Source organism: Natator depressus, chromosome 2 (assembly GCF_965152275.1).
Source record: "Natator depressus isolate rNatDep1 chromosome 2, rNatDep2.hap1, whole genome shotgun sequence".
NCBI lineage: Eukaryota > Metazoa > Chordata > Testudines > Cheloniidae > Natator > Natator depressus.
The window spans coordinates 132093212-132118844 of NC_134235.1; the positions used below are offsets into that span (position 1 = coordinate 132093212).

Sequence of the window (25633 nt, forward strand, 5' to 3'; positions counted from 1 at the left end):
ATCAGGCAAACTTCATAGGCGGCGCTACTAGCTCTACCAATGTTTTTTAATTACACTTTGGTCTACAGCGTTGACCAACCTGTACTTCTCATAAGTGACTGACATGTTCCTTTTCATATGAGTTTTGATAGACTGCAAGCACAATGTTGGCAAAATTAACTCCTTTTTATTAACTTTTTGATTCTCCAGTGTAAAGACAAAATTCAGAATTTTTCAAAAGCCACTGTTGAAAGGTTGAAATCTTGGATCCTGATCCTGCTTCAAGATTCCCATGGGAAGCTGTTTTACATTTTGTAGTAGGCCAAGTGAGTATAACCTGCAAAGACAAAAATGTTGAACTTCATACCAATTCCCCATTCCGACTGAGGGAAATAATTTTGGTTTTACTTAATTCTAGAGATAGGAAAAGTGCATCTAAATGCAGATCATTGGTTTGAGCCAGAATATGTGGTTTGTAGGAAGCCGCTGTCTAAAATGGGGTTAGCTGAAAAAAGGTTACACACATCCCCAGTAAGCATAAGAAGATGGAAGAAACTTTTCTCCAGGTAGGTTGTTCCACAACTGACCATTATGGAGTTTCTTGCCCTTTCTTCTGAACCATCTGGTGGCCATTGTCAGAAATTGGAGCTGCCATACTGAATCAGATCAGTGGTCCAGCTAGTTAGGTATCTTGTGTTCAACATCTGGATCTGAACTTTATGACTAAAGAATCTTTTATCTGAATTCATTTCAAAATGTATAATCTCCATCAAATCTGAATCTGGAGCAAAGACAGCATGCACACACAAACATACACCCCTCCTCCACACCCAAACTCACTCCCTCGCATATACTAAACTCACTCCCTCGCTTTTGGTGCACCTGTTTGCAGCAGGACCATTACACCTGTGAGGGGGATTAGACGATAAGGCAACAAACAGTATCAACAAATTACACTGAAATTTTCTTGAAATCAACTGTAGCTTCACAACGAAATAGCACTTCAGATCAGGGCCACTTGAGATTGATTATTTTAAAATGTGAGACTAAGGATGCAAGTCTTCCTTCATCTTCCATACACATCCAGAACAATGGACTTCTCAGAACATCCGTGGCTTTGTGAAGTGTAAAGAATAATAGTTATTATGTATCGGTATTGAGCCTGACCCTTGGTAGAACTGTAAACAGTTACTCATATCATACAACTGCTCTATATTCTTATTCTCTTTATTTTTTAAGACCAAGTGAACATTAAGCTGGGTTTTAAACTAATGAAGGTACTTCAAGAATTTCTTGTTAATGTGATGATATATTGGCATTTGTTTCACATACTTTACCAATCACCAGCTACATTCTGAGATCAAGTCAGATCAAGTGAGCGAAGACACATTATAAACAGATATGCTAGGCCATTACTACAGTCTCTTGTAATATTTTCTGGAGGAAATCCTGAATTATAATTGACAGTGAGCTATTAATGAAACGTCCACTCACATACTAATGAACCGAAGAAAACTAAACTTTGGGAATATCTTAAGTCTCTCTCCCCATGCTCAGCCAGAAGTTAACTGATTAGCTCAAATGACCACCCGTATTCGTCAGTTACCAATATATTGCTTTATTTCTTGGTAGTAAATTAAGGCTTTATAGTGAGATTCACACAGTACAGGCCAATTGAAGACATCAGAATCTTTAACAACCATGTAGCAGTGTTCATTCCATTTAGCCAAGGCAGAAAGGTAGCAACTTGTTATAAACACTTAAATGTCACTAGTGAGACCTCGAGTGCCAATGGCTCAGCCAAATTCACACCAACCTTGAGAATGGATTCAACAGCTTAACTCTCCTTGGGGACAGTGAAGAGAATCGCTAGCTGGGATAAAATCCACTCTGCAACCTCCTGAGAAATCAGCTTTGTGAAAAAAGGAAGCTAAACTGATGTTAGTTGACATAAAATGGCACCACTCCCTAACATACACCGATTAGTGACACAGTGGTAATGAGGAGCTGTAAGAGCTTTTCCCCACAATTATTTTGGCTCCTACCCCTTGTCTCTTTTGGACAGTGTTATTTAATTCAGAGGGAACTGAAGGCTGCTTAATGAGTTTGCCCATGAGACCACAATATTCCACAAGTGAAAAAATACACAAACTGACAAACGGAGAAGCAATATGTACAGGCTAAAGATCTTTTCTCAGAAGTAGGACACATCCTGCCAGCTTTGCCTTTTATACATTGTGTGAGTGTGGCTACAGATTATTTCCTCAGTGATTATGTATGTTCTTAAACACATGGATTTTCACTTCATCTCAGTGACATTGTTAATGTTGTCTGGAGACGATGCAGCTACTGTTCTTTGAAAACCAGACAGAGCGTTTTCCTTCCCACATCTCTCTAGCAGAGACATTTACAGTGATTGAGCCTAACATATGAACCAGTTGTCAATCATGTGTAGGGGGCCTGCCTGAAAATATCATCACTTCTAATGAGTCCGGCTTTCAGATCTAAGGACTGGAAGGTACTTGCCAGAAATAAGTGGGAAAGTAGTTGCCAGAAGACTGTGATGGAAGTTACCATGAAATGATCACATGCTCAGGGAAAGAAGGGGACAACGAGCAGGGAGAAGCCTCAACATTGATTGCACTGGCAAGAGAGAGCAGCTATAACAGTAACACCTGTTAGAGTAACAATCTTCAACCATATGGGGCAGTACTGATATGCAATTTTTTGCTCAACAACGGCCATTTCTTCAGTTGAAAGGAATGTGCTGTCATGGCTGCACAGAATCCAATTCTAATATGGATACCATTCCAAATCCCTCTTTCCCAAAGATGTGATCTGATATCAGGGTAATGAATTCCAAGCCTTGAAATCTACTATCCATCCTTTAAATAAGAAGGCCCTAGAAAATGTACATGCTTCTGTGTATAAATGCCTAAACATTCCTTTTACTTAAAAGGAGTCTCAGTTGCAAAGGCTCCTTTTACTGATAAAGGAATTAAAACAGGCTCTGCGGCAACAACGAGGGTTACTGTGAGACAGCCCAACTACTGGGACTTTCATAGGTTTGCCCTTGTATGACCCACTCTGAGACACTTCCCTAATCTCCGGAGTGCTGCTGCAGTATCTTAATTCACAGTAGTAACAAAATGGGATTTCTCAGACCAATTTGCAGCTAGTAAAACGTTGAATTTTCCCCTTAGTGGCCTGGAAAGGAGTATCTGCTGCTTCCTACATTTCTTAAAAATGTTCCTTCCACTCAAGTGCTAGTGACACTGCTAAGTGGACCCAAAGGTCCCCAGTACTAGCAAAGGATGCTTCAGAAAAGGTCTGTGCTGGATTAGCGGGAGTAGTAGGTTAACACATTAGTGATCCACATATAAGCTGTTGAAGAGGTAGCCCAGGATGCGTAGGATTTTCAAATGCCCTCGGTGCTCGCTAACTCTGCTCCCATTGACTTTATCGACTTTAAGTCAATGGGAGCAAAGCTAGGCCAACATCGAACGTATTTGAAAATCCCACCCAATACTGCCCTGGGGATTGCTGGAACATGGTTAAGGGACTTCCAAGAAGATGCTACTTAGACAAGGTGGTGTTGCATCAGCCATGTTGGAGGAATTTGGGGGGTGGGTTTCGAGAAAAATAGTGCCCCTGCAGCATCATGAACACAGCTGGAGCTCAGACTGAATGCTGCTCAAGTTGCACCGCAAAGGGAGTGATTATGTGCTATTCCCCTTGGAGAGCTAGTTCAGGCTAGGAAAGGGTCAGGATTACCAGGGGCATAGCACTGCCATGGTGCTGTGGAGTACTCACTGCTTTTAGGTTAAGGAAGCATCTCCGCAGAGACACAATCAAATAACAAAGTGATAGTTTAAAACAAAAAAATATTCTTTTTAAAAAACAAACCTCACCAGCACCATACAAGAAAGCTGACTCCCACGACCATAGAGAGAAGAGCTAGGTACTGTTTGTGGGAGGATGTGTTTATACATCAATGTTTTTAATCAACAGGTGCAGAGTGTCCTTTCAGAAAAAAGCGGGGTTGGTGTGCTCAATAATACAGCGCTTGCAATGGCGTTTAACAAAACGCAGAGCGTCCACGGAAACCTCACAGTCCTGCACGTTCAGCATCTGCAGGTCAAAGCAGTTCGCAGCTACGATCTGTAGGCCCTGGCCTGTGATACTCTCACATGACTTCAGGCTCAGGCGCTTCAAGTTGAAGCAGTTCAGGGCCAGAAACTCCAGGCCGGTGTCTGAGACCAGTGGGCACTTGCCAATATCCAGCGATTTGAGTTTTGTGCAATTTTTGGCGAGGTACTCCACGCCGTGGTCCGTGATGCCCTCGCAGCCCCGCGCATTGAGGTAGCGCAGTTTGCTGCAGTACTTGGCAATGTAACGGATGCCCACGTCTGTGATGCGACCGCAGTGTGCGATGCTGAGGTACCGCAGACGCGACTCCAACTTGGCGATCTCCCGCATGCCGAAGTCGCTGACGAAACGGCAGTCGCTCACGCTCAGCTCCTTGATGGATGTGCAGTAAATCATTAGGTAACGGAGGCCTTCATCGGTGATGCGGACGCAGCGGCGCAGGTACAGGTGAGTCAGCTGAGTGCAGTGTGCGGCGATGGTGTGCAGGCCTTCGTCCTCAAGTACAAAACAGTCTGTCATGTCCAGGTAGCGGATAGAGATCTGTTTGCCATGTAACGGGGACAGCTTGATGGAGGCTTCGCGGGTCAAACTAATGCATGTCACTTTGGAACAGCCTACATGGAAAAACACAATGTTAATAAGTTGCAAAGCAACTCCTCTGGCAGGATGGGGAGGGTTGGCGTGTAACTGCAAACCTCAACACACGGGTAGTTATGCAGGCACCTCAGTGCTGCCAGACCCCAGAAAGTACTCTGATGAAACAGACACTAGTCCAGGTTCTGCCACAGTAGCCATTCATCTTAAATAACTCCACTGAAGTCAGTAAAGTTACTCCAGTAATCTAAACAACATCAGAACCACAGAAGTGTGGTTTTTCCATGTCCCAAATTAGGTCAGATCATGGCCCTCAATTTCTTTATGAAGGGACAGATTCTGAACTCTGTTACCCTGGCACAAATCCAGTAATGGTTTTGGACAACATGGGGACCACAAGTACATCAGCGCACACTGTTCTCTGGGCTGTGGCGATGTCACCACTGATTTACTTAGGGCATGTCTATGCTGCCCCGCAGTTCAAACTACAAACGTGAATACCAGTGTGCACTGAAGTGCTGCACTGTATCGCTCCCCTGTGGATGCTGCACGTGCAAATTAAAAGGTCTCTAGGTTACATTAATGTAGCCCTTTTCTGACAGGGAGATGTTAACATAAGCTAGGAACCTCTTCGTTTGCGCCACAGTGCAACATGGGGGAGCGAGAGCACAGCACTTTGGTGCAGACGGCTATTCACACCCCCAGAGTCCAAACTGTGGGGCAGTGTAGACATGCCCCCAATTGGTGATCCAGCATCAGAGGCCATTTTACTGTCAAGCACCGCAAGAAACAAAAGGGAAACCCCCAGGCCCAGATGGGCTAATGTTTGGGGAACAGAAATGTATGGTCTGCCCTATTGATGCCAATCGGGCTAGTAAGCAAGTGACACCCATCTAGCAACTGGATGACAATTATAGTGTATGTCATGGCATCTTACATTCAAGCAACACAACCAGCCTGACCCTTGAATGTGCAGAAAATCTGGAAAATCACATGCAGCACTCAAATGCTAATCTCTCTCCTCTCCATTGTGATTCCCTTTCAAAGTATGTTATATTAAGCAGAGGACCTTTTCTTTCTTATTTTCCATAATAATAATAATGCAGAGCACTAACCACCAGGCCAGCCAGCCACAGGACCAAACACAGAGTTACCAGGAATTCAATCCAGGGACCAGCTTCAGCCCTGACATGAACAGGTGTATTTCTCCCATTTCCTCCTTCTCGGGGTCATGGGGAACTAAGGAGTGCAGCAGAGACAGCAGGGTCCTTCCCTGAGAGAGGGATGGGGTAGAGGAAGAAAGCACCAAGTGTCACCCTGAAGCCCATTAACTCTGTAGCGACACATCTGGCCTGTTCCATTCTCCAGTCTTTAGCCAAGGAAGATAGGACAATGTAGCACAGGCCCTTTGGGGTGTGACAAAAAGTAAAGCAAGAAAATCAGTGTAGATGCCAGGATGAAACAAGTAAAACAGGGAAATTAGAGGTGGCATTAGAGCTGTAGGAACCTCAAAAATTGCCTGTTTGATTTATGCACTCATCATACTAGGTTTACAGTAGGAGCTTTGATTTAGACTTTTGCTTTGGTCAAACAGATGCAAAGTTTAACTGAAATCGCACACTACGTGCAAGTGGCAAGTACTGCACAGCACCTGGGGAAGCCCTAGGATCTTGAGACAGGGAGAACCATTTTGATTAGTCAACAGTGTCCTCAGAAAATCAATACCCCTTTTTCCCTTTTGGATATTCTGGTTCAGGTCTCTGCAGATGATGGTGTGGTTTATAATGAGAACAATCAATCGAATCTGGAAGACTCAGAACAAACAAATGTGTGCGCGCACACACACGAGTTCCAAAGTGAGGCAATGCAACTGGAGTTCAGCCATGTAAACATTCCTTAGACTAGACAACAGAAGATGGCACAAGGGCCTACTCCTCCAGTTGGGTGTGCCCAAGTGGATGCTAGCAACCTGGCAGAACCCCACTTATGTCAGTGCAGTTTGGCGTGAGCACGAGGGTCTGTCTGCACGGATCTGACTGCAGGACAGTGGTATAAATGTGGACTCTTTACAAACAGATTAGGATTTATTTTTAAAATTAAGATAGTGAGAATGAAGGTCTGCAGACAGAGAGAAGGAGAAGAAAATTCTGCTTGTTGAATATTCGAGAAAGAGGGAAATATGAATGACTAATGCATTTCTGAGATGAAAATGAAAAGTTGAGTCTCCCCGCAGGGCTGGATTTACTGTACATGGCCATGTGATCACTGTTTTGACAGGCTCAGCATCTCCTTGTTGTCTAGTTACTTTGGCTACAGCATATGATATTTGTTGGGAAGGGTGTTCAGAATGATTTCACCAGAAGAAAAGAGTGCACATTGATTATAGGACTTTTTTTTTTTTTTTTTAAGTGAAGTGACATTTTTCTGGGTCTGTAACAATTTTTCTGTCCCAAATAATAAAGATATAAAAACAAACCCTCATGCAGCAAGATTTTTCCATAGAGGAAATGTAACTAATTTAAAATGCAGGAGAAACTTCCAAGTGGAATGAAAGAACCTTGGCCAGCATATGTTGGATAATAGTTTGCAGTCAAGCTCAAACAGCTCCTGGAGTTATCTGAGGCCTGCTAAAGGAGTGGATGTTGAGAGTTACAGAATTTATGTTGTGGAAAACTCTGATAGTTAATAGGGATGCCTGTTTTTGACATTAAAATATTGATATCTTATCAGTGCCAAAGAATAGCCCTTAAGAACAAAGAGACAGCTGAACTAAACATATGGAAGTGAAATTCTTTGAATTAATTAGGTTTTCTTTTGGGTCAAAGAGATCCAGGCTTTCATAGCTTTATTGATAGATCATTTACTGTGACCAAAACTGCCACGGTCTCCATTATGTCACACAGCACACCCACCCAAGCTTTCATGCTTGTTACTACACCACATGTCATGTGTAGGCCCAAGCCTTTTTTTCAACTACCCCTAGCATTTAATCACAGAGGAATCTCAATATTTTGGGCTAGATTTTGGCCAACAGTCCATCAGAGTCCAGCTAGACACATTAGGTTCAGAGAGAGACTGCAGCCGTCGGAGCTGCCAGGAGAGCATTACAACCAGAATTCCTCCGGGGGGCTCCCAGGCAGCACACTCTGGTGTGTGTCCTGCATCAGCCTTGAAGAAGGCGCATTCTCGCATCTCGATGCTCTACTAGTGCCTCCCTCACTCTTGTCCCCTTACAGGTACTTAGGTCCCACAGGGACTCTAGGAGAGAAAAGCATCGAAGCTCTCCATTAGGATCCCACCAATCCCTGTGTGCAGGCTACAGAGGGACGGGAACCTCTTTGTGCCCTCTCCCGCTTGTGCATTTGCACAGAGGCTGATCAGAATTTGACCCCGGCTCTTAAACACTGCTCATGCAGAGCTGCACGTTTGCAGAGCACTTCTCCTATTTAGGCTGCAAGCTTCTTGGAGCAGAGATCCGCTCTTACTCTGCTTGCAAAGATAAAAACATGAGAAAAGGGAGAAAGGTGATGTGTGGATTATTGATGAGAAGAAGAAGGTAGGAACTGTGGCTTGAATAGGAGCTGTCCACAGAGCTATTGTTTGTACAGCCCAATCTCCCCCTCCAATCTCTGGGGTGTCACCTACAAACCCTAAACATGGCTAATCCCCTTCTCTTCCCCTCATCTCCCACATGACCTTTTTGGATCAGGGTGCCTCTTCCTGGTGACCCCCCAGAAACTCACAAGGGAGAAGCAGTTTCCTGATGGCCCAGATATTCGGGTAGCAGGCTACCTGTCCCCCAGATGATAGGGGGCAGACCTAGTCCCACTTGAAATGGATGTAAAGAGAAATGGGAAACAGCAACTGGAAGAACTAGGCTGGTTCCTATGGGTGATAAGAGATTTTTAAGGGTGCTTGCATAGTACATGAACCTGAACCTCTGTATGATCCAGATTTGGATCCAACCTGCAAGGCCCTGGCAGCCCTGGAGACACACATTAGAGCAGATCTGACTTTCTCTCCCGTAGAGGGCCTTGCTGTGCATTCACTAGATCACACATAGTTAAAAACACCTGAGATAATTGCTGACCCTATCGTGTTGCATTTGGTTTGTTTAGGTAGATGCATTTCACCTCCCTTTGCATGTGCCAGCAAGTACAGCATAGTGTGCAAAGCATTTGAACAGTGAAGTTACTCAGCGAGATCATTACACAGCCTGGCATACTGCCAAGCAGCCCTTCACACACCATAGGCTGACAGCAAAGAGGAGGTAAAAATAATACTCAGCCATCGAGAGGAAGGAGAAATAATGGGATCCTGTTTTCGAAGCACTTTCACAAGTATCCTATATAACAAATGCTTTGAAAATTAATTTAGAAGTGGGCTTCTCAGCTCCAAAAACAAAGGCTAGCTGAAGATGCAAAACCCAGCTCTGGATTTTAAGCACCCCCAAAGTTCAAGAGCATTGGTTTAGCCCTCTATAGAGGTTAGGGCTATTCTGAAATGTTTGACATTCAAACATATGAATGTTATAACTAGTCAGTTTAATATAAACTAGTTATAAACTAGTCAGTTTAATATTATAACCCTCCATTTCAAACCTGGGTAATTTAAACCAAAGAGGCTAAAGGTTTCGTGTTAAACAACACAATTACATCTTAGCTATTATGCTGACAATTAGTCAGACAGCTCCCTCTCACTTCGCTTTATTAAACTTCTTTCAGTTACCACAAACAGCCTTGTTTACTTACACTATACTGGAAAAACCATGGAACTGACTGTACACAGTGTTGCCAAATGCACAATTTCTCCTGTTCGTCTGGATGTTTCATGCAGCAACACAGCAAAGAAGAACATCTTAAAAATAGGAAGCTGTGACTGGAAGGCCACAAAAATTGGTAGGGGAACTCGGGCTCCTTTGGAAACCGCAGCGTTTGTCAGTTTTCAAAAATGAGTTCAAAGTAGCTCCCTGTTCTGCTCCTGTCTCTAAAGAGGTTGGGCACCTAGCTCCTTAAGGCTCCTTTGTGTCCTTTTAAGGGACTTTCCAGTCAACTGGGATTTGCATCTGGGATTCTCCAAGATTACAGTGGGAGTCACTACTGGAGCCAGGAACTCTAGCATTCTAATCTCTGCTCTCAGTTCACTGGGCCAGGAGACGTATGGTCTGAGCACAGGACTGCACATCCAATTCATTGCATGCTTTTCCTTTGGTCTTTGGACTAATCTTGCACCACTGAATTTAACTGGAATTTTCCTCTTGATTCAGTGGTGATAGGATCAGGCCAATGTGTTATGAAGGCTTCACCATGGAGTCTGATGAATGGCATTTAAAAAAAATTATTAAAGCAAAGTTGCAATAAAACATTAACCTACTACCTCGTACATTACTTATTCAGGATCAGGTTAATACTCAAAGAACCTGGCTCAAGTTTCTGGCTTGCTGGCTGAGGAGCCCCTCTCTCCTGACTACACTAAACAGGGGGGACCAAATTTCTAAATACCTATCCTCTTTTTGGTGCTTCTCCTCTTGTGCACATACTTGGTATGAAAGCTTTTCCATTACAAGAACAATCCATATTTTACTCTCCCACCATTCCATCGGAGGAGGCAGGGGAGGGTCACATTTTTCCAATAATGTGTAATACAATGTCTAGCTGCTAACAATAAAAAAGAAATTAATTTTACTGGCTCCTTTACTGGAGCATTAAGTAAGCAGGGCCAGGGATCTCTAGGAAGCTGGCATTTTGTCATAAGAATCTCTTTCATTTCCTCGCAAGTGGTCATAGGGTCACAACCACCACACGTGCAAGTATGTTTCCCTTTCCCCACATCCCCTCACAGAGCGCCTCTTAGAAGCACAAATATGATTGCTCTTAACTGGAGTCAAATGCCATCTATACAATAATTTATAAAAATTGTCTTTAGGAGCTACACAACTTGAAGAAAGTATATCCCCTTTCTGATATAGGGCCCCATTAATCCAGATCAATTAATTTTTGTCCAGATCTGTCTCCCATCTTTTCATCTGGGTTTATTCCTATCAATGGATTTTTCAATCAAAATAGTATGCATCTTAAAAATTAAACATTTTGTTCCAGCTTGCTCCTGAGTTAACTCCTTAAATGTGGTTAAGATCTATATAAAGCTGCCTCATATCCAGATTTCACAATAAAATGTTTGACTTGTAAATATTGAAAATACAGGATATTTATGTTATTTATATTATTATATATCTCTTGGTCTGATTTCAAACCAGCACTCAGGAACAGCTGTCCGAACTGAGCATTCTCAGCTCTTACCTGCAACAAAGAGTAACTCTGAAATTTCCTAGGGATAAATTCCTGATTATTAATGCAAGTAAATAAGGCAGAAGGCCACTGTGACAGAAATGTAGAAAATTTGTCCAAAGCTGCTAAGGTGGTCTGGATGAAAAGGGGATTTTTTATTTCTGATCACCTACATTTCTTTTTAACCCAACAATTACTATGAATAGCTATATTTGGACTCCAGTCTTATTTGGTTATACCCAGTGTTTGGATGGTCTATTGTTAATCCAATTGATGTAATATTTTAATTGTCACGTGCTGAGTACTATTTTTATGTCAGAGTGGGAGCATGCCCTGCAGTAACAATCCTTACAAAAATAAATACAGAGAAACTAGTGGTTAACTACATTTATATTTGTATCATGCTTTTTCTCCCAAAGCATTTCAATTACACACACATTTGATCACTGAAGTGCAGACACTTATGGTGCACACCTCTAGAAACTAAGGCTCCCTACGTCACTTCCCATAAGTTGTAGAGATTTAAGTTGATCTCTAATGTCCATACAGAGTAGACAGGGCCTCCTCTTTTAAGGTCAACCCATAAGATTCCCCCTGGCTAAACTGCATGGCATTTGGTTTATCTACCTAAAGAATATGAAGGGCTGAGTTCACAATGAAGAGATTTGAATCAGTGGTATAAAAGAGCCTTTTGTGCGGCTCCAGTGACTTCAGTTGCATACAGGACTTTGGTAGCCAGAGTTGATGGCTTAGTGGCCTAAGCATCAAGTTCAAAATTCCCATAGTTGCTCGTTTACTGTGCTTGCACACACATGCACAATAGCAGATGTCCCATAAGAGCCAATGAAGGGTGTGTTGAAAGGGAGAAAAATGGGAGCATGTGGGCCTGAGAGAGCTCGTCTGGCTTCAGTGTTGCCAACTCTTGTTATTTTATAGTGAGTTCCACAAACTTTTCTTTCTGGAGCAATGTCCGGTTGAGCGTAGGCTCACACAGGCAATTGCTTCTTCACCAATACAGATAACATTTGTACTGGATGGAAATCAAGTATAACTGATTATTGATGTAATCTTACTAGGAGCTTTCAAGCAAGTTGATAAACTGTCACCTGTTTGTAATTTGATCTAGTCACCAGCAAAACCATATGGAGGCATTTTTAAAAATGCCTGAGTGGTGAGGTTTGTAGGATATTTGCAAAGTTAATGTAAACCTCAAAAATAAGATTTTCTGACATTTTCATTTTATGGATGTTCCCATGATAGTGTGTGAGTTTTATGATTAAAATATTTAATAATAGAATGGCCACCTGATATAATCTTCAGAGAGAATGTCAAGATAAAATCAATTTTTAAAAAAAAGTTATTACACATATTTATCTGTGTACTTGCCTGTAACTATGTCTAGGCATCAGAGAATTAAAAAAACTCTGACCTGTGTTGCTATTACATTATTACAATTCTTCATGTACTTATTTCAGCTGAACTCCTAGAACTTGGTCTAAATTCTACTCTTAGTTGCACTAGTGTAAATTCATGTACATCAGTGATGCTACTCCAGTTTTATACTGATGTAACTAAAGAGAGAGAAGAGACCAAATTCTGCCGTCAGTCAATCTTTTCCCCATATCTTGGGCTGATTTAGTATCAGCCTCTTCCTACTCCTTTGGCAATTTCACTTCTTTGGATACAAGAAAATCTTCATCTCTAACTCTGGGCACTTGGAACAGTCCACCTGTTTTTAAATTTAGTATGAAAGTGTCCTCTCATATTTACATAGACTCTAGTTTTCCTTTCCTTCTGCTTTTATTTTTAACTGTAATTCTATTTAAATATGCAAGGTATGGTACACAGTATGTAAGAAGATGCTATAAAAATACAGTTGCACTGTATTGTTCAGAAAGAATTTTAAAATCCAGTTTATTTTTCAGTACCTATGGCATTCAGGCCAAATCCTCAAGTCATTCCTCTAGTAAAAGATCCATCAGGTCTGATTCTGAACTCAGACTGATGTGACTTCATTGGCTTTAATTAGTTTATGGGAGTTAAAATCCCACTGAAATCAATGGTCCTAATTCTGCTCTGAATAAAGGTTGATGGCTTTCAGCTTCCACTGAAGTTAGGTGCAGGTGAAGTACTTAGGACCTCATGGGTCCAGGCCCAGGGCATGGCCTGTGTTTACTTTTGTGGATCACTCAGTTTGGACACTGGGGAGAAAAAAGACATTTTTGTTTCTAGATACTTCCATTTCCTGCGTTACACACACTAGTCCAGTGCTGAGTGTTAAGGACTTTAGCTTTGCAGATGAATGTTTAAATGAAATACAAAGCAACCCTGACTGACACATTTTATATTTCTAGTTCTATTTTTGTAGGGGATTTTAGCCACATTTTTCATCCTGGTGGACTTTGTGGAGACAGTGTGTGTGAGGTAATATCTTTTATAGGACCAACTTCTGTTGGTGAGAGAGACAAGCATTCCAGCTTGCACAGAGCTCTTCAGGTCTGTGAAAGTTACTCAGAGTTATCACAGCTAAAGACAAGGTTTGAACAGATTGTTTAGCATAAGTAGTTAGGACATATTTCAAGGGACCAATCAAGGTGAAGTGGCCCATTAACACCCTTCCAGTCATAAAGAGGAAAGGGGGGGGGGAGGGAGAGCAGCTGGGGGGTTGTTAGTGGGTTATAGATTGCTGTAACAAGCCATAAATCCAGTTTCTCTATTCAGTCCATGATTTTTAGCATCTAGCCAAGTTATGAATTTAAGCTCCCATGGACACAGCTACTACCTCTCGTGGGGGTGGATTAACTACACTGACGGAAGAAGCTCTCCCACGGGCATAGTGGCATCTTCAGTGAAGCGCTGCAGCAGCACAGCTGCACCGGTGCAATGTTTCAAGTGTAGACCTGCCCTCAGACACTTCTAACCACCGTACGCAAAGTTCCTCTGGCTAGTCGCTAGTGTTATGTGGATTAAAAATATACATGAACCTTTGTGAAATCTAGCTCCAAATCCAAATTACACAGCAGGCTTTCATCTATATAATGGACCGAACCCAAACTTTGGGATCCAGACATCCCAAACGTTGGAACAGCTTTTATCTGGGTTTGGATTTTGCAGCTCAGATCTTGAGTCTGCAGATTGCCTGGGGGAGCATTCACCAGCCCTAGACAACTCCTGTGCTGGGGAAATTTTCCCCTGGATTGTTGCTGCTCCTGTGTGTCACTGGAGTAGTGGCTGAGGATGGGGTGGGGAACAGATTCTTTGTTACTATTTCTTAGTTAGTTTTAATATTTTCCTCTTTATAATTAAACGTTTTCTCTGCTCCAGCAGTTTATGAGACTGCAGTTCAGTATCTGCAAAGGATGCGTGGCTTCCAGCAAGGCCATTGCCAATAGGCTGTGTGGGTCTGATTCTTTGTTGACCTGAACTTCTTGCAAACTGAGCCCAACGCACTACTATTCTGATTCACTAGCAGCAATGTAAATAACTGCACAATGCACAGGGCAGCAGGGAGTCAAGTCCTGTGCTCGTCCACAGGTCAAAAGAATGCCATCCAAGACACCCTGCTACCCTGGAGACAGATTGCATCTGGGAGAAGGGCAGTAACATTCAAATCACCAGTTATAACTCAGAACCCCAGAGTGAAACAAAATCAGAGAGGTTAACGGGCCTGATTTTCCATGGCCACACACCTGGTGGAGTCATTTATACCTATGGAAAGTGAGTGAACTGCCATTCTGAGGAGGTAGCACTTTACACCATTTGCTCAGCTCCCTCTGCAGTCATTTATGTCTGTGCAATGGGTAAGCAGAACCAGTTAACTTAATTCAGCACTGAACTACACCCAGTGCAGTTGTGGGGTCTAACTCAGTGCCGAATTTCATCCCAGTGCCTCCACTGAGGCCCATCCTCCAACTCAAGCTCTGATCCATCTATATAATCATTAAATAAGGGGAGCAAAATTCCCTATGGTTGACCTCTAATGAGAGCCTCCTGCCTTCAGACAGCACATCTGGGGACCATCAGCAAAGGCACCTCTGCTGCTCTAAACCGTTGCAACACCACATAGAAGCTAAGAAGCTCCCTAATGTACATTAGTCAAGTCCCAAACAAAATTAGGCAGTGCCTAGATGTCAAAACGTATCCCTAGCTGAGGGTCTTGGCCCTTCCAAACTTCACTGTCCTTAACTCAGGGCTATATAGCTTTTGTGCTCCCAGAAAGCCCAGTTGCTGTGTTACTCACCCTTAAAGAGGGTGTAGTGTGCATTCCCCACTCTAGAGGGCCAGCTGTGCTGGCTGGTTCAGAGGGAGGGTTGCAGAAACAACTCCTGCAGCACAAAAACTGCCACTACACCCTGTGCATTGACACAATGTGATGAGGAGTATTAACACCTAGACAGGTAAGACAGAAGGGGAAGGAGGAGGGGCTTGTCTTCTCGGTGCAACTATAGGGGCCAGATTATGCCCTTCCCCTCTGTGCCTTATCTCCCCCTTTTCACTTCTTCACAGGATTGTCCTGTGTCTCTCAACCCAGACTATATTATTTAAATACTTTCACTTACCTGACACATCCAGGTGCTCCAGGTTTGGACACAGTGACACTACATCAAAGACTGCTTCATTGGAGATGTTGTAACAGCCCGACACCTCTAGCCTCCTCAGCTCTGGACAGCACTGGGCAATGGTGTAGAGTCCTCTGTCTGTGAGCCGCCTGCAGCCACTAACAATTACCGTCTCCAACATGAGACATACATTTGGCGTGTCCTGACAAAGCCTCCGGGTCAGCACTTTAAGAGCTCTGTCTACGTTGATTGTCTCGCCTGTCAGGCGAATAGTCCTCCAAAGCCGTGGGTCCCAGGCAAGGTTATACCAGCGGCGACACACTCGTGCACAACGGCACAACTGGTTGGTAGGCAGGAAAGAGAAAATTTGGATCATGGAGTGGTCTGGGAGACGGTCTATGTTGGCCTGTTCTTTCTGCTGTCTGGACGCCAGCCGGATGAGGGGATGAGTAAGGCGGGTTGGAGGAGGTGAATGGACCATAGCAACTGTCTCCCCGGTGACTGAGGATGAAGAAGTGGAAGATCCTCGGCCATTCTGGAAGCCATGAGAATTCTGCGGACATATTAGTGCTGGGCTGGGTGTGCTGAGCGTCCGCATGCTCAGGTCGGAATCTGAAAGATAACAAAGCACAGAACAGTGTTCATTTATAGCATTCAATTGCAATTACAGTGTTTCTTTTGAAAAATAAATTGACCCTGATTTTTAGGCAGGCTTGTCCCATCTACCAATATTGCAGACAAGAAATTGTGAGCATGATTAATGGCTTTCTGAGACACATTGTGATTTGCAGGTACAGACAGGGTCAGTAGTTAGACATCTAAATGCAATACATCAGCAACACTGGATGCCATTTAAATGTAGCCCATGGTGTATGATCCCTCCTGTCCCACACAACAGTAAAACTCACATTCTGGTGTTCTGAACTGTAAAAAATAATTGAACACACACACACTTGCCAATCTTTCACTGCTGGCCGGAGCTGTGTGGCACTTGGTAGTTTCAATTCACAGGGATTCATTTCCTTCAGTGTTGGTTCATGTAGTTTCACATCTCCTGAGCATTGCTTTACGTTTCCATTTGGTTCAAAACTTGAAAATCAGAGCTGGCAAGTTTCACTGTACTGGGGGCCAGAAACCAGGAATTTTGACTGCAAGTTCTTTTCTTCCTTTATGTTGTTTCATGGAAGGAGAGCACCATGTCCCAAGTGAAGTGCACTGGATGACAGCACTGGCCCACCTGCATGCTCTGATAGGGCTGTAGGTGCCCTGCAGGCAAGTAAATGGTACTTGAGAGCATTGATTACATAACTGTTTCACTGCTCTGAGCTCTAAGGATTTCAGTATGTGTCAGACTCTGCTCGCCTGCCTGTTATCAACACATCCTGAAGAGAGTCTTCAGTTCTTCAAAGGTTTGTTTAAAAAATGTAACTTTCTCCCCTCCAGAACTTGCGGCTAGAATTTTCAAGCTTGCACGTGTAAAATTTGGTGCCTAATTTCATGTTTAGGCGTCTACATGAAACAGTCAGAAATGCTGATCATCCTGCTGAAGTCAATGGGAGTTTTGACTGCTCAACACCTTTGAAAATCCAGTCACTTAATTAAGTGCCAAAGTATGAATGGGGAGGGGCTAACTTTAGGCCTCCGAGTTTGAAAATTTTGTCCTTTCATTTTATGGGTGCCCTTTCTGCTTGCTATGCCCTCTTAAATCATTTGCAATAATGGAAGTTCCAGATGTGTCTCCTGAATAGAGTATACCCCCTACACCTAAACTTGATATTCTTCATCTTCAGATCTGCTCCCCACTGCTGGTGCGGAAGCCTTCATATACACACCTACATCCCCAAGAGTAGTTCAGAATGAGATCACAGGATTGTGTTCTCGCTCAGACATGAGAGCCAGGAGAGCTATTATTATGCTATTGAACCCATAATGAAATTTTCTACTAGACTGGAATTCTTCCGGCAGCTTAGTGGCACATTTTACAGCAGTATTTCAGGCCCACTGTTCATTGCATACCCATGAGGGGGAAGAAAAAGCAGGTGAGTCCCAGAGCTTTTTGCCAGTAAAAACTTCGAGAGCCTTGATGAAGTGAGCTGTAGCTCACGAAAGTTTATGCTCAAATAAATTTGTTAGTCTTTAAGGTGCCACAAGTACTCCTTTTCTTTTCACTTGAGTGTAATCCCTAATGAAGCACTTCACTGGAATCACATACCCTCCATTCTTTACAGTATTCTAGGGAGGGACTTAAAGAATTATCTAAACCCACAGCAACTTTCTAAAACATCTACTCTCCAATATTTACTAAGTGCTGGCCTACAGTTTGAGTCACTCTGAGATAGGATTTAATGACAGTGTGACATCCGTAAATATAATTCCAAAAGGGCAACTTAATGCACACATGGCAATTTTCAACAGTTTCTCTCCAACTAGATAATTGGCTGCTTTACACAGGCACTTTTTTCAATGCACTGTTCTGTACAGCCCTGGAATACATATTTACATTTTGGTGACCTTAGAAAGTCAAAATTTACAAAGCAGCCCTGCACTTTCCCCCTTTGATTACCAGTACTTTTGAGCAAGATGCTTTTTATTATAGCCTTGTTCAGAGTCTAAGGATTGTTTGCTGCCATAAGAAAAATGAAGTTTCTTAATGGTCATAAAAAATCTCAGAGGAAGGCTGGGCCAGCAGCAGAGCTATAAAAGCTGACATGAAGTGGGGGGAGAAGTGGGTGTGCACTTCGGGGGAATTTTCTTTGTCCATTAGGGAGCTCTGTTTTATTTCAAAAGTTTTTGGTTCTTATTTCCTTCCTAATTAATTTATAAGTTGTAGGGAAAATATGTAAATAGAGATTAACCAAATCAAAATCTAGTGTCTGAACACCCACGCGATAGTGAGGATGTCTAATCCCTGAATTTTAGTCAGTTAGACACAGAGGATCCATTCGGGATCGAACCAAAGCATGACATCCCCAAATATGTGATCATTGAAATCTAGCTTCTCTCTCTACATTTACAATGTGCCCCTATTCTGATAAGACGACTTAGCCAAGATGGTCAGGGACACAACATCACACTCCGTGGGTGTCCCTAACCCTTCAACTGCCAGAAGCTGGGACTGAATGACAAGGGATGGATTGCTTGAAATTGCCCTGTTCTGTTCACTCCTTCTGAAGCACCTGACAGTGGCCACTGTCTAGAAGACTAGTGGCTGGCTAGATGGACCATTTGGTCTGCCCCAGTATGAACACCACCAACAGCCTTGAATTGTTTCTTTCTATGTCCCACAGAAATCTAGTCTCCAAGGAATTGTCATGTTCCCTTCGGCTCCTCTTGCGGCTCTGCAAATACTGCAGGATCAGGTGCTCCGTGCTTGCAATGCTCATAGCAATAGTGCGGGGCTGTGCAGGCTCCGGGCTTCTGTCAGAGATGGTGGGCAGCGAGGAGGGACATGCGAGTTTACAGGGATTTTGAAAAGAGGTGTGAAATATTATGGGATGCAGATGAAGTTATGGGATGGAGAACACTGAATTAGGGCAGGTTGACCTCCATGTTCCCAATTCCCCCTGTGCGACTCATTTTGGTCCCATGAGGCATTGCAAAAACTTCCCAAAACACACTGTGCTGGATGATGACGAGTTGCACAATGGGATACATACCCACAGTGCATTACCCTCTGCACTCTGATACAAGCACTCCTGGTGAGGACACACACCTCTGACAGAAGAAGAATAGTGTTCACACGCACAAGCGATGTAATAACTCCGGCGGCTGCATGCTGACGTAACTTAGACCGACATAATGTTGTAGTGTAGACATGACTTAAGTTTCAGAGTTTCAACTGCCAGACAAATAAGGATGCTCATTGTTACTTTGAGCTAACTCAGTGTTACTTTAGGTGCAGTTACTGCATGACATCTTTAGTTCTCTTTATGGGGAGTTTCATCCTAGGTGCTTATATGTATAATGGGCAAGCCAATAGCTACTTTTTCCATAACAATAACAATACAACCTCTATTTTAAGGGCTTGTCTACATGGGAAAGTTTTACCATTTATACCAGTATAATTAAAATAGATATGCGCTACCTCTGATTGAATTCCAGAATAAGAGTTGCTTTTTTTTGCTTTAGTTTAAACCCCTTTCCAAGTGACATAAACTAAATTGAAAAAAGCACTCTTATACTGGAATAAAAGTGTCCACATGAGGAGTCATCCTGCTATAACTCTCTGGGTTAAAATTCACACCTTAGGGCTCATCTAAGATAAATTGGTATAAGGCAAGATTTTTTCATTCATAAACTGCTCTAAATATATTAATTGTTGTTTGCACTTTCTTTCACCAACAGCAGTTGGTCCAACAAAAGATCTTATCTCACTCACCTTGTCTCTCTAAATATATTAAGAGCTGATCCAGCTGTGCATTCCTTGCACAACCAGAATCAGATAGTTAATGTCAAATGGCACCGAAAGTGAAGTAATTGCTATAGTTTTTATTAAGCAAATACATTTTTCCTTCTGAGAATGCATTTGTGAAAAGCTGGAACTAATTCTCCCTCCTCCCAACTCCCCCCCCCCCTTTGTCCCTTGCCACTTGGCAAGCTTGATTTTTATTCCCATATTTTGAACAGAGCTAAAAATACCATGGCTGTTGTTAGTTAAAACACAACAGTAATCTACATAAAAATCTACACAAAAAAACATCTTCAGCAGCTCTAGGAGTGAGTTTGTTAGTTTGTCATTGCTTCAAAGCCACTTAGATAAGATTTGTGTGGCATCTAGCTACCTAGGGCCAATGCTGCATTCCTTGCATACATAAAGTTCTCACTAACATCAGTAGGAGTTTGGGGTTTGCAGAGAAAGCTGGATCAGGTCCTTAGTGGCTACCATTGTGTTTCTGATTCTTGTACTTTTGGGAGACGAAGTAGTGGATTAAAATACAAATCTAAGAATTTGGAATAAGGATTCACCTTTTAAGATTGTAACAGACGAGCAACTTCTGGACATAAAATTATGGGAGGGATGCATTTTCAAAGTATCTCCAGTTTGTTCATGTGGATCATACCCAAAACTTTAAGTGAACCTGCAGGCTCATGCAAATTAAACTAAGCCGGATGCAGTCCAGAAGGAAGAGAATGTTTGTGTCTTAGCAATATTGAACGATGGAAAGATGTGATCACATGGTTGTGCAACTGAGATGAATTTTATCCCAGTTGGCTGCAAACAGTATTCTGCAGCAAACATTCAGCTTCCCCAAGAACGGATCCTCCAGCATATTTTCCACTTTTCCTCATCAGAAAATCATACTGTGTGAAATGTAGTGTTTTCTTCCAGGATCAAATCCTGCCTGCTTTAAAATACAACACACTCAGTGAAGTTATGGGGACTGTTGAATAATGTGGCCCTCAAAACTTTAATACTGAGAGAGGAGATTAGTGGAAAGGAGTAAGCTAAACAGTGGAAGATGGAAAGGCTGAAGGAGGCTTAAAGCTAAGGGTCAAGCCACAGTTAAAATTGTTGTGCTCCACCCTAAACACTGTGATATTTAGATGCAAAGAATTATTTTAGTTGACTTTGGCTTAGTCTAAATGCCTTCCTTGAAATAGGCCTAGGGTTTAGTAAACATAGGATTAACCTCTAATTCTGGAAAAAAAGAGCCCTCCAGATTCGGGTATGGTAATGCAGATGCCCAGAGCAAGGATCTCTAAATAAAGGTAGAGGAAGGTATGAAAGTGAGTTCCATGTGAGACAAACAGCCCAACTTCTTGTGGTCTGACTGGAGGAAGACTATTTTGGCTTATTTGGTCCAGCTGCTTCCTGTAGCCCACAGGTGACCTGGGTGGTTTCGCAGCGACGGTGACATGCAGAACAGAAATGTTGACCTGTGTAATGTCTGTATTTTAATGCGGTAATTGAGTGGATTGGTTTAATCTCCAGACACCATCTTTCCTACTATTCACATAAATGTATGTGCCAGGCCTGTAAGGCAGACGATAAAGGGGAATGAGGAACAATACAGGAGAAATAATACCTACAATGGAAAAAATATATACATCCTTATTCTGCGAAGCAGCTCTTCAGGTTTTTATACTATGCTCATCACCAGGGTAGCTGAGCACCTGAACCACAATTATAAGAGACTACATCTGAGGCTACTGACCAAGTAAGGTGTTTCCAAGCTTCTAACTAAAGGTATTCACCTCCTGCCTGACACTACTACAGACACCTGCAATTTGTGAGGCGTAGCTGTAACTGAAAGCTAAATCGGGGCACATGGTCTATATCAGATCAGATCTATTTATATTGCAGTTTCCTGAGTTTATTTTCCTTTTCAGTTCTGAAAGTGATCCATCACACCTGCTAGTAGGCTGCAAAGTATTCTCCTTTTAGCTAGCAAACACCATATTTTTCTGGTTGTTGTTTCTTTCCCCCTTCTTTCTGAAATGTGGCCAAATTGCAAAAGCTTTTCAGAATAGAGATTTTTTCTGGTAGCAGAGCAGTTCTCTAGAGACTTTGTACAAGCTATGAGACACCATAATTTTTCCAAATTTTAACTCTTTGTCTCCAGCCTCAAAACCATGCAATACCACCCCTACCCCTTCTAGCCAAAGAATTATATAGGACTGTTTTAAGAGTCTTTAAAGCCACCCTGAATGAGATGAAGGAGTCATGGCTAATGTTAAAAGTTCCTTCTTCACAAGAGAAGCATGCTACCTCCTAAATTTCCAACACAGGGATTAAGAGACCATAATAAAATTTGACTCTCCAGTATGGCAGGTCAGGGTATCACTCGAGTCTGACTGGTACACAAGAGCCAAGAGCAAATTGCAGCTTAAGCATTATAATTCAGAGATGTAGGACCCCGAAACTCTAGAAAAGACCCTCCATCTTCAAACCCTCAGCCAGGCCACAGGGTCTGGTTTACTAGGCTGAGGGTTTGAAGATGGAGCTCCTTTTCTAGAGTTCTGCTTCTCTCTCAAAAACTGCTCAAAGTGCTGAGAACCTCCTGTGAGGCACCCTCCGGCCATGTCTGCCTTTGGGAGTAGCACCAGTTCAGCACTGGTGGCCAGCAATTGATGTAGCTCATCAAGTGCTAAGTGTAGACAAGGACAAGCTGTGGCTTGGACCAACTGAGCGTGAGCAGAGGAAAGTCTCTGCTAGTTCAGTTGATCCATGTGTGTCGTCATATATATTTAGCAGTCAGCACTGGTGCAGTGTCATTGATTGCTGACCACAGAATACTGAATTGGGGTTATTACTGCACCTAGAGCAGAACTTTGGGGGTACTCAGTGGAAATTGAGGGTGCTCGGCACCTTTCATGATATATTCTGAACCTTGTGGAATCCAGCCCTTAGTCCTCAACTCACCCTCTTCATTATGTGTATTTGGCAATTACACCATGCAAAGAAGCCCACAAGCATTTGCATATCAGTGATCCTCCCTTTTAACATAAGGGCTAAAGTATCTCTTGTTAAAGCCCCGCAGGTTGAAGGCATGTGTTGTCCTGACCAATGAACTCAACTACTAGAAATCTGCTTGGGTCGACAAGTTACCTTTTTTTTGCTAAGAGACAGAAATCTCCAATATATCCGAGCTCATTCAGATGTATTTGTCTCTTAATTTCATTTTTTATATACAAACTGCACAATGGTGGGTTTAAAAATGAAAAGAAAGTGAAGGAACCTTAATGTTTTGAAAAAGGGCTGTATTGACAACCATGGAGATAGACGTGTTCATTCGTCAACCCACCCCCCCAAAAAAGGTGTAGGTGCAAGCAGTTTGAACGCCAGTTTCCTAACATGCCGCATTAGACTAACAGTATCTTGTATTTGTGTGGATTTCCGCAGCTCCCCAACCTTCTAGAAGCCATGACATGTAATTTCAAGTTTATTTACTTTATGTTACATCAAGTATTAAATGAGTGCAATTAAAAATAACTCATTGGGATGTTAATTTATCAAAAGTGTATACAGATTTTTCTTCTATTCTTGTCTTAACTGATTTTTGCTATTGCGATGTCATTCAATAAAAATTAATATTAGAAACAAAGGAACGTTTCCACAAACGGGGTGCATATCACTTAAAAAATTGAAAAAACATTGTTATCTAAATATCCATATCTCAGCCTATTATTTTTCATGTCAAGTTTAATCCACACTGGAGCTACAACTGTATCAAACCCCACCACAGAGGTTTGCTGGAATATGTAGATGTTACATATGTCCTGAGGTTTATGGAGTCATCTTAACAAGTAGGTGTAAACTGCTGGCATGCGGCGTCAGCCTTTGAAATAAAGACAAGTTTGGGGATCCTGATAAAATAAAAAGCAGAGGTTTCTTTTTCTTATTGAGCCAGAGACAGAGGGAAAGATCCTCCATTCAGAATAACTTTACTCACCAATATCTCTAGCCCGCCAGAAATTAAAAGCAAAGTAATTACCCTCTTCGAACAGCATGCATATGACAGCATTTGGAACTACCGCACTATAGTTCTGAGCCTGATTGTAAAAGGTGCTAAGCACCTCCAGGGATGACTTTCATTCCGTTCCCATTGACCGCAGTGGGAAATGAAGACTCTTAGTGCTGCTTTACAAGATTAGTCTTCACTGCAAAGTTAACTCAAGTTAAAACTTGAGTGTTGCACCGAACTTGCATCCTGTTCACAGACAGAACTCCTTAACTTCAGTGTGATGGTGCTGGTAATCAAGTTAGCTGACCCATCTGGGGGAACAGGTTAAAACTCAAGTGAGCACAACCGAGCTGTTAACAAAACAACTCTGCAGCGTGGATGCAGGCTAGTGCACTTGAGTGCTGCTACTCCTCAAATGGCTTCACATTATTCCTACCATGGGGCCAAACAAGTTCTCCCACAATTCATAGTATACATTCATAACGCATCTCAGGTTACTACAGTGCAAAGAATTATGGGATTTGCCCTTATACATTTTAGTGCCACACATGAGTGACTGCAGCTCCAGTGAGGACACAGCAACTCAAGTATTATTTCACAGTGTAGACAATTCCAGTTAACTCTGCAGTAAAGGTCTACCCTCAGCAGCTGTTCAGGACTGTACATTTGAAAATGTAGGAGACTCAAAAATTAAAGCTTGTGAAAGGTGCCAAGATGACAACCTTCATGATTACTTAACAGAACGGGCCCAAGACCATCCACAGCAGTACAAGTTTCCCCACACAACCCTGGCAAAATGTTTTAGCTCTGTTCTGGACGGGATACTTCCTGGGGTAAAAGGGTGGTTCAAGTCTCTGGTCTTTTGGCTACTGTTTGGGCCTTGGATGCTCTGCTGTGAATGGCAATTGTGGCATTTTATTTTATTTGTAGCAACCAGTCTACTAGAAATTTCAGCCTAATCACTATTTTATAGAGCTCTCACTGCCATAGTATTTGAGCATTTAACGATCATCAAAACTTTTCATGGAGGCCACTGAACAGTCTTCAGATAGTACTGGCTTTTAGTCAGTGTTCACTTGCTTTGGATTTAAACCAGTGACCCCAAGATGAAAGGCTCTGTAGCCATTAATAATCCAATAAGCCATCCAATCTCTTCTCTTGGGAACCTTGCAGAAAAGAATGCTTTCAGAGTAGCAGCCGTGTTAGTCTGTATCCGCAAACAGAAAAGGAGGACTTGTGGCACCTTAGAGACTAGCAAATTTATTTGAGCGTAAGCTTTCGTGAGCTACAGCTCACTTCATCGGATGCCTGAGTGCCACAAGTACTCCTTTTCTTTTTGCAGAAAAGAACACACTCTAGATAAATTTGAGACAATCCAGAGAGGGAGGATAAAGGAATGATAAAAAGATTAGGGTATATGAACCAAGTTGAAAGGCTAAGGAAATGTACCATGCGCAGCTTGATGGAAAGGTGATTAAAAAGGACTGTGCTAACTCACATTATTGCTTCAAATATTTGTAGATATGAGGTAAGGGAGGGATTATTTACAATGCTAGAAAATGGAGATAACAAGCAGCAACAAGTTTCAAATTAAAAGTTACATTTTAAAATTATCAGCAGTATGAGCAACTTGGCAAAGGCATGATCTACCTAAAGAGGG

At 42.4% G+C, this 25633-nt stretch overlaps 1 protein-coding gene across 1 annotated transcript in view; it reads right to left on the reverse strand.

The window, feature by feature from the left end:
* Window positions 1–1571: 1571 nt before the first annotated feature.
* The window catches only part of FBXL7 (F-box and leucine rich repeat protein 7), a 321349-nt gene continuing 297287 nt past the window's right edge, over window positions 1572–25633 (reverse strand). Inside the window, exons 3-4 of the mRNA XM_074945013.1 lie at window positions 15569–16180; window positions 1572–4742 (exon numbers count right to left, since the gene is read on the reverse strand). Of these exons, the coding sequence (XP_074801114.1) occupies window positions 4006–4742; window positions 15569–16180 (1349 nt within the window). The 3' untranslated portion in view covers window positions 1572–4005. The remainder of the gene's footprint in view (window positions 4743–15568; window positions 16181–25633) is intronic.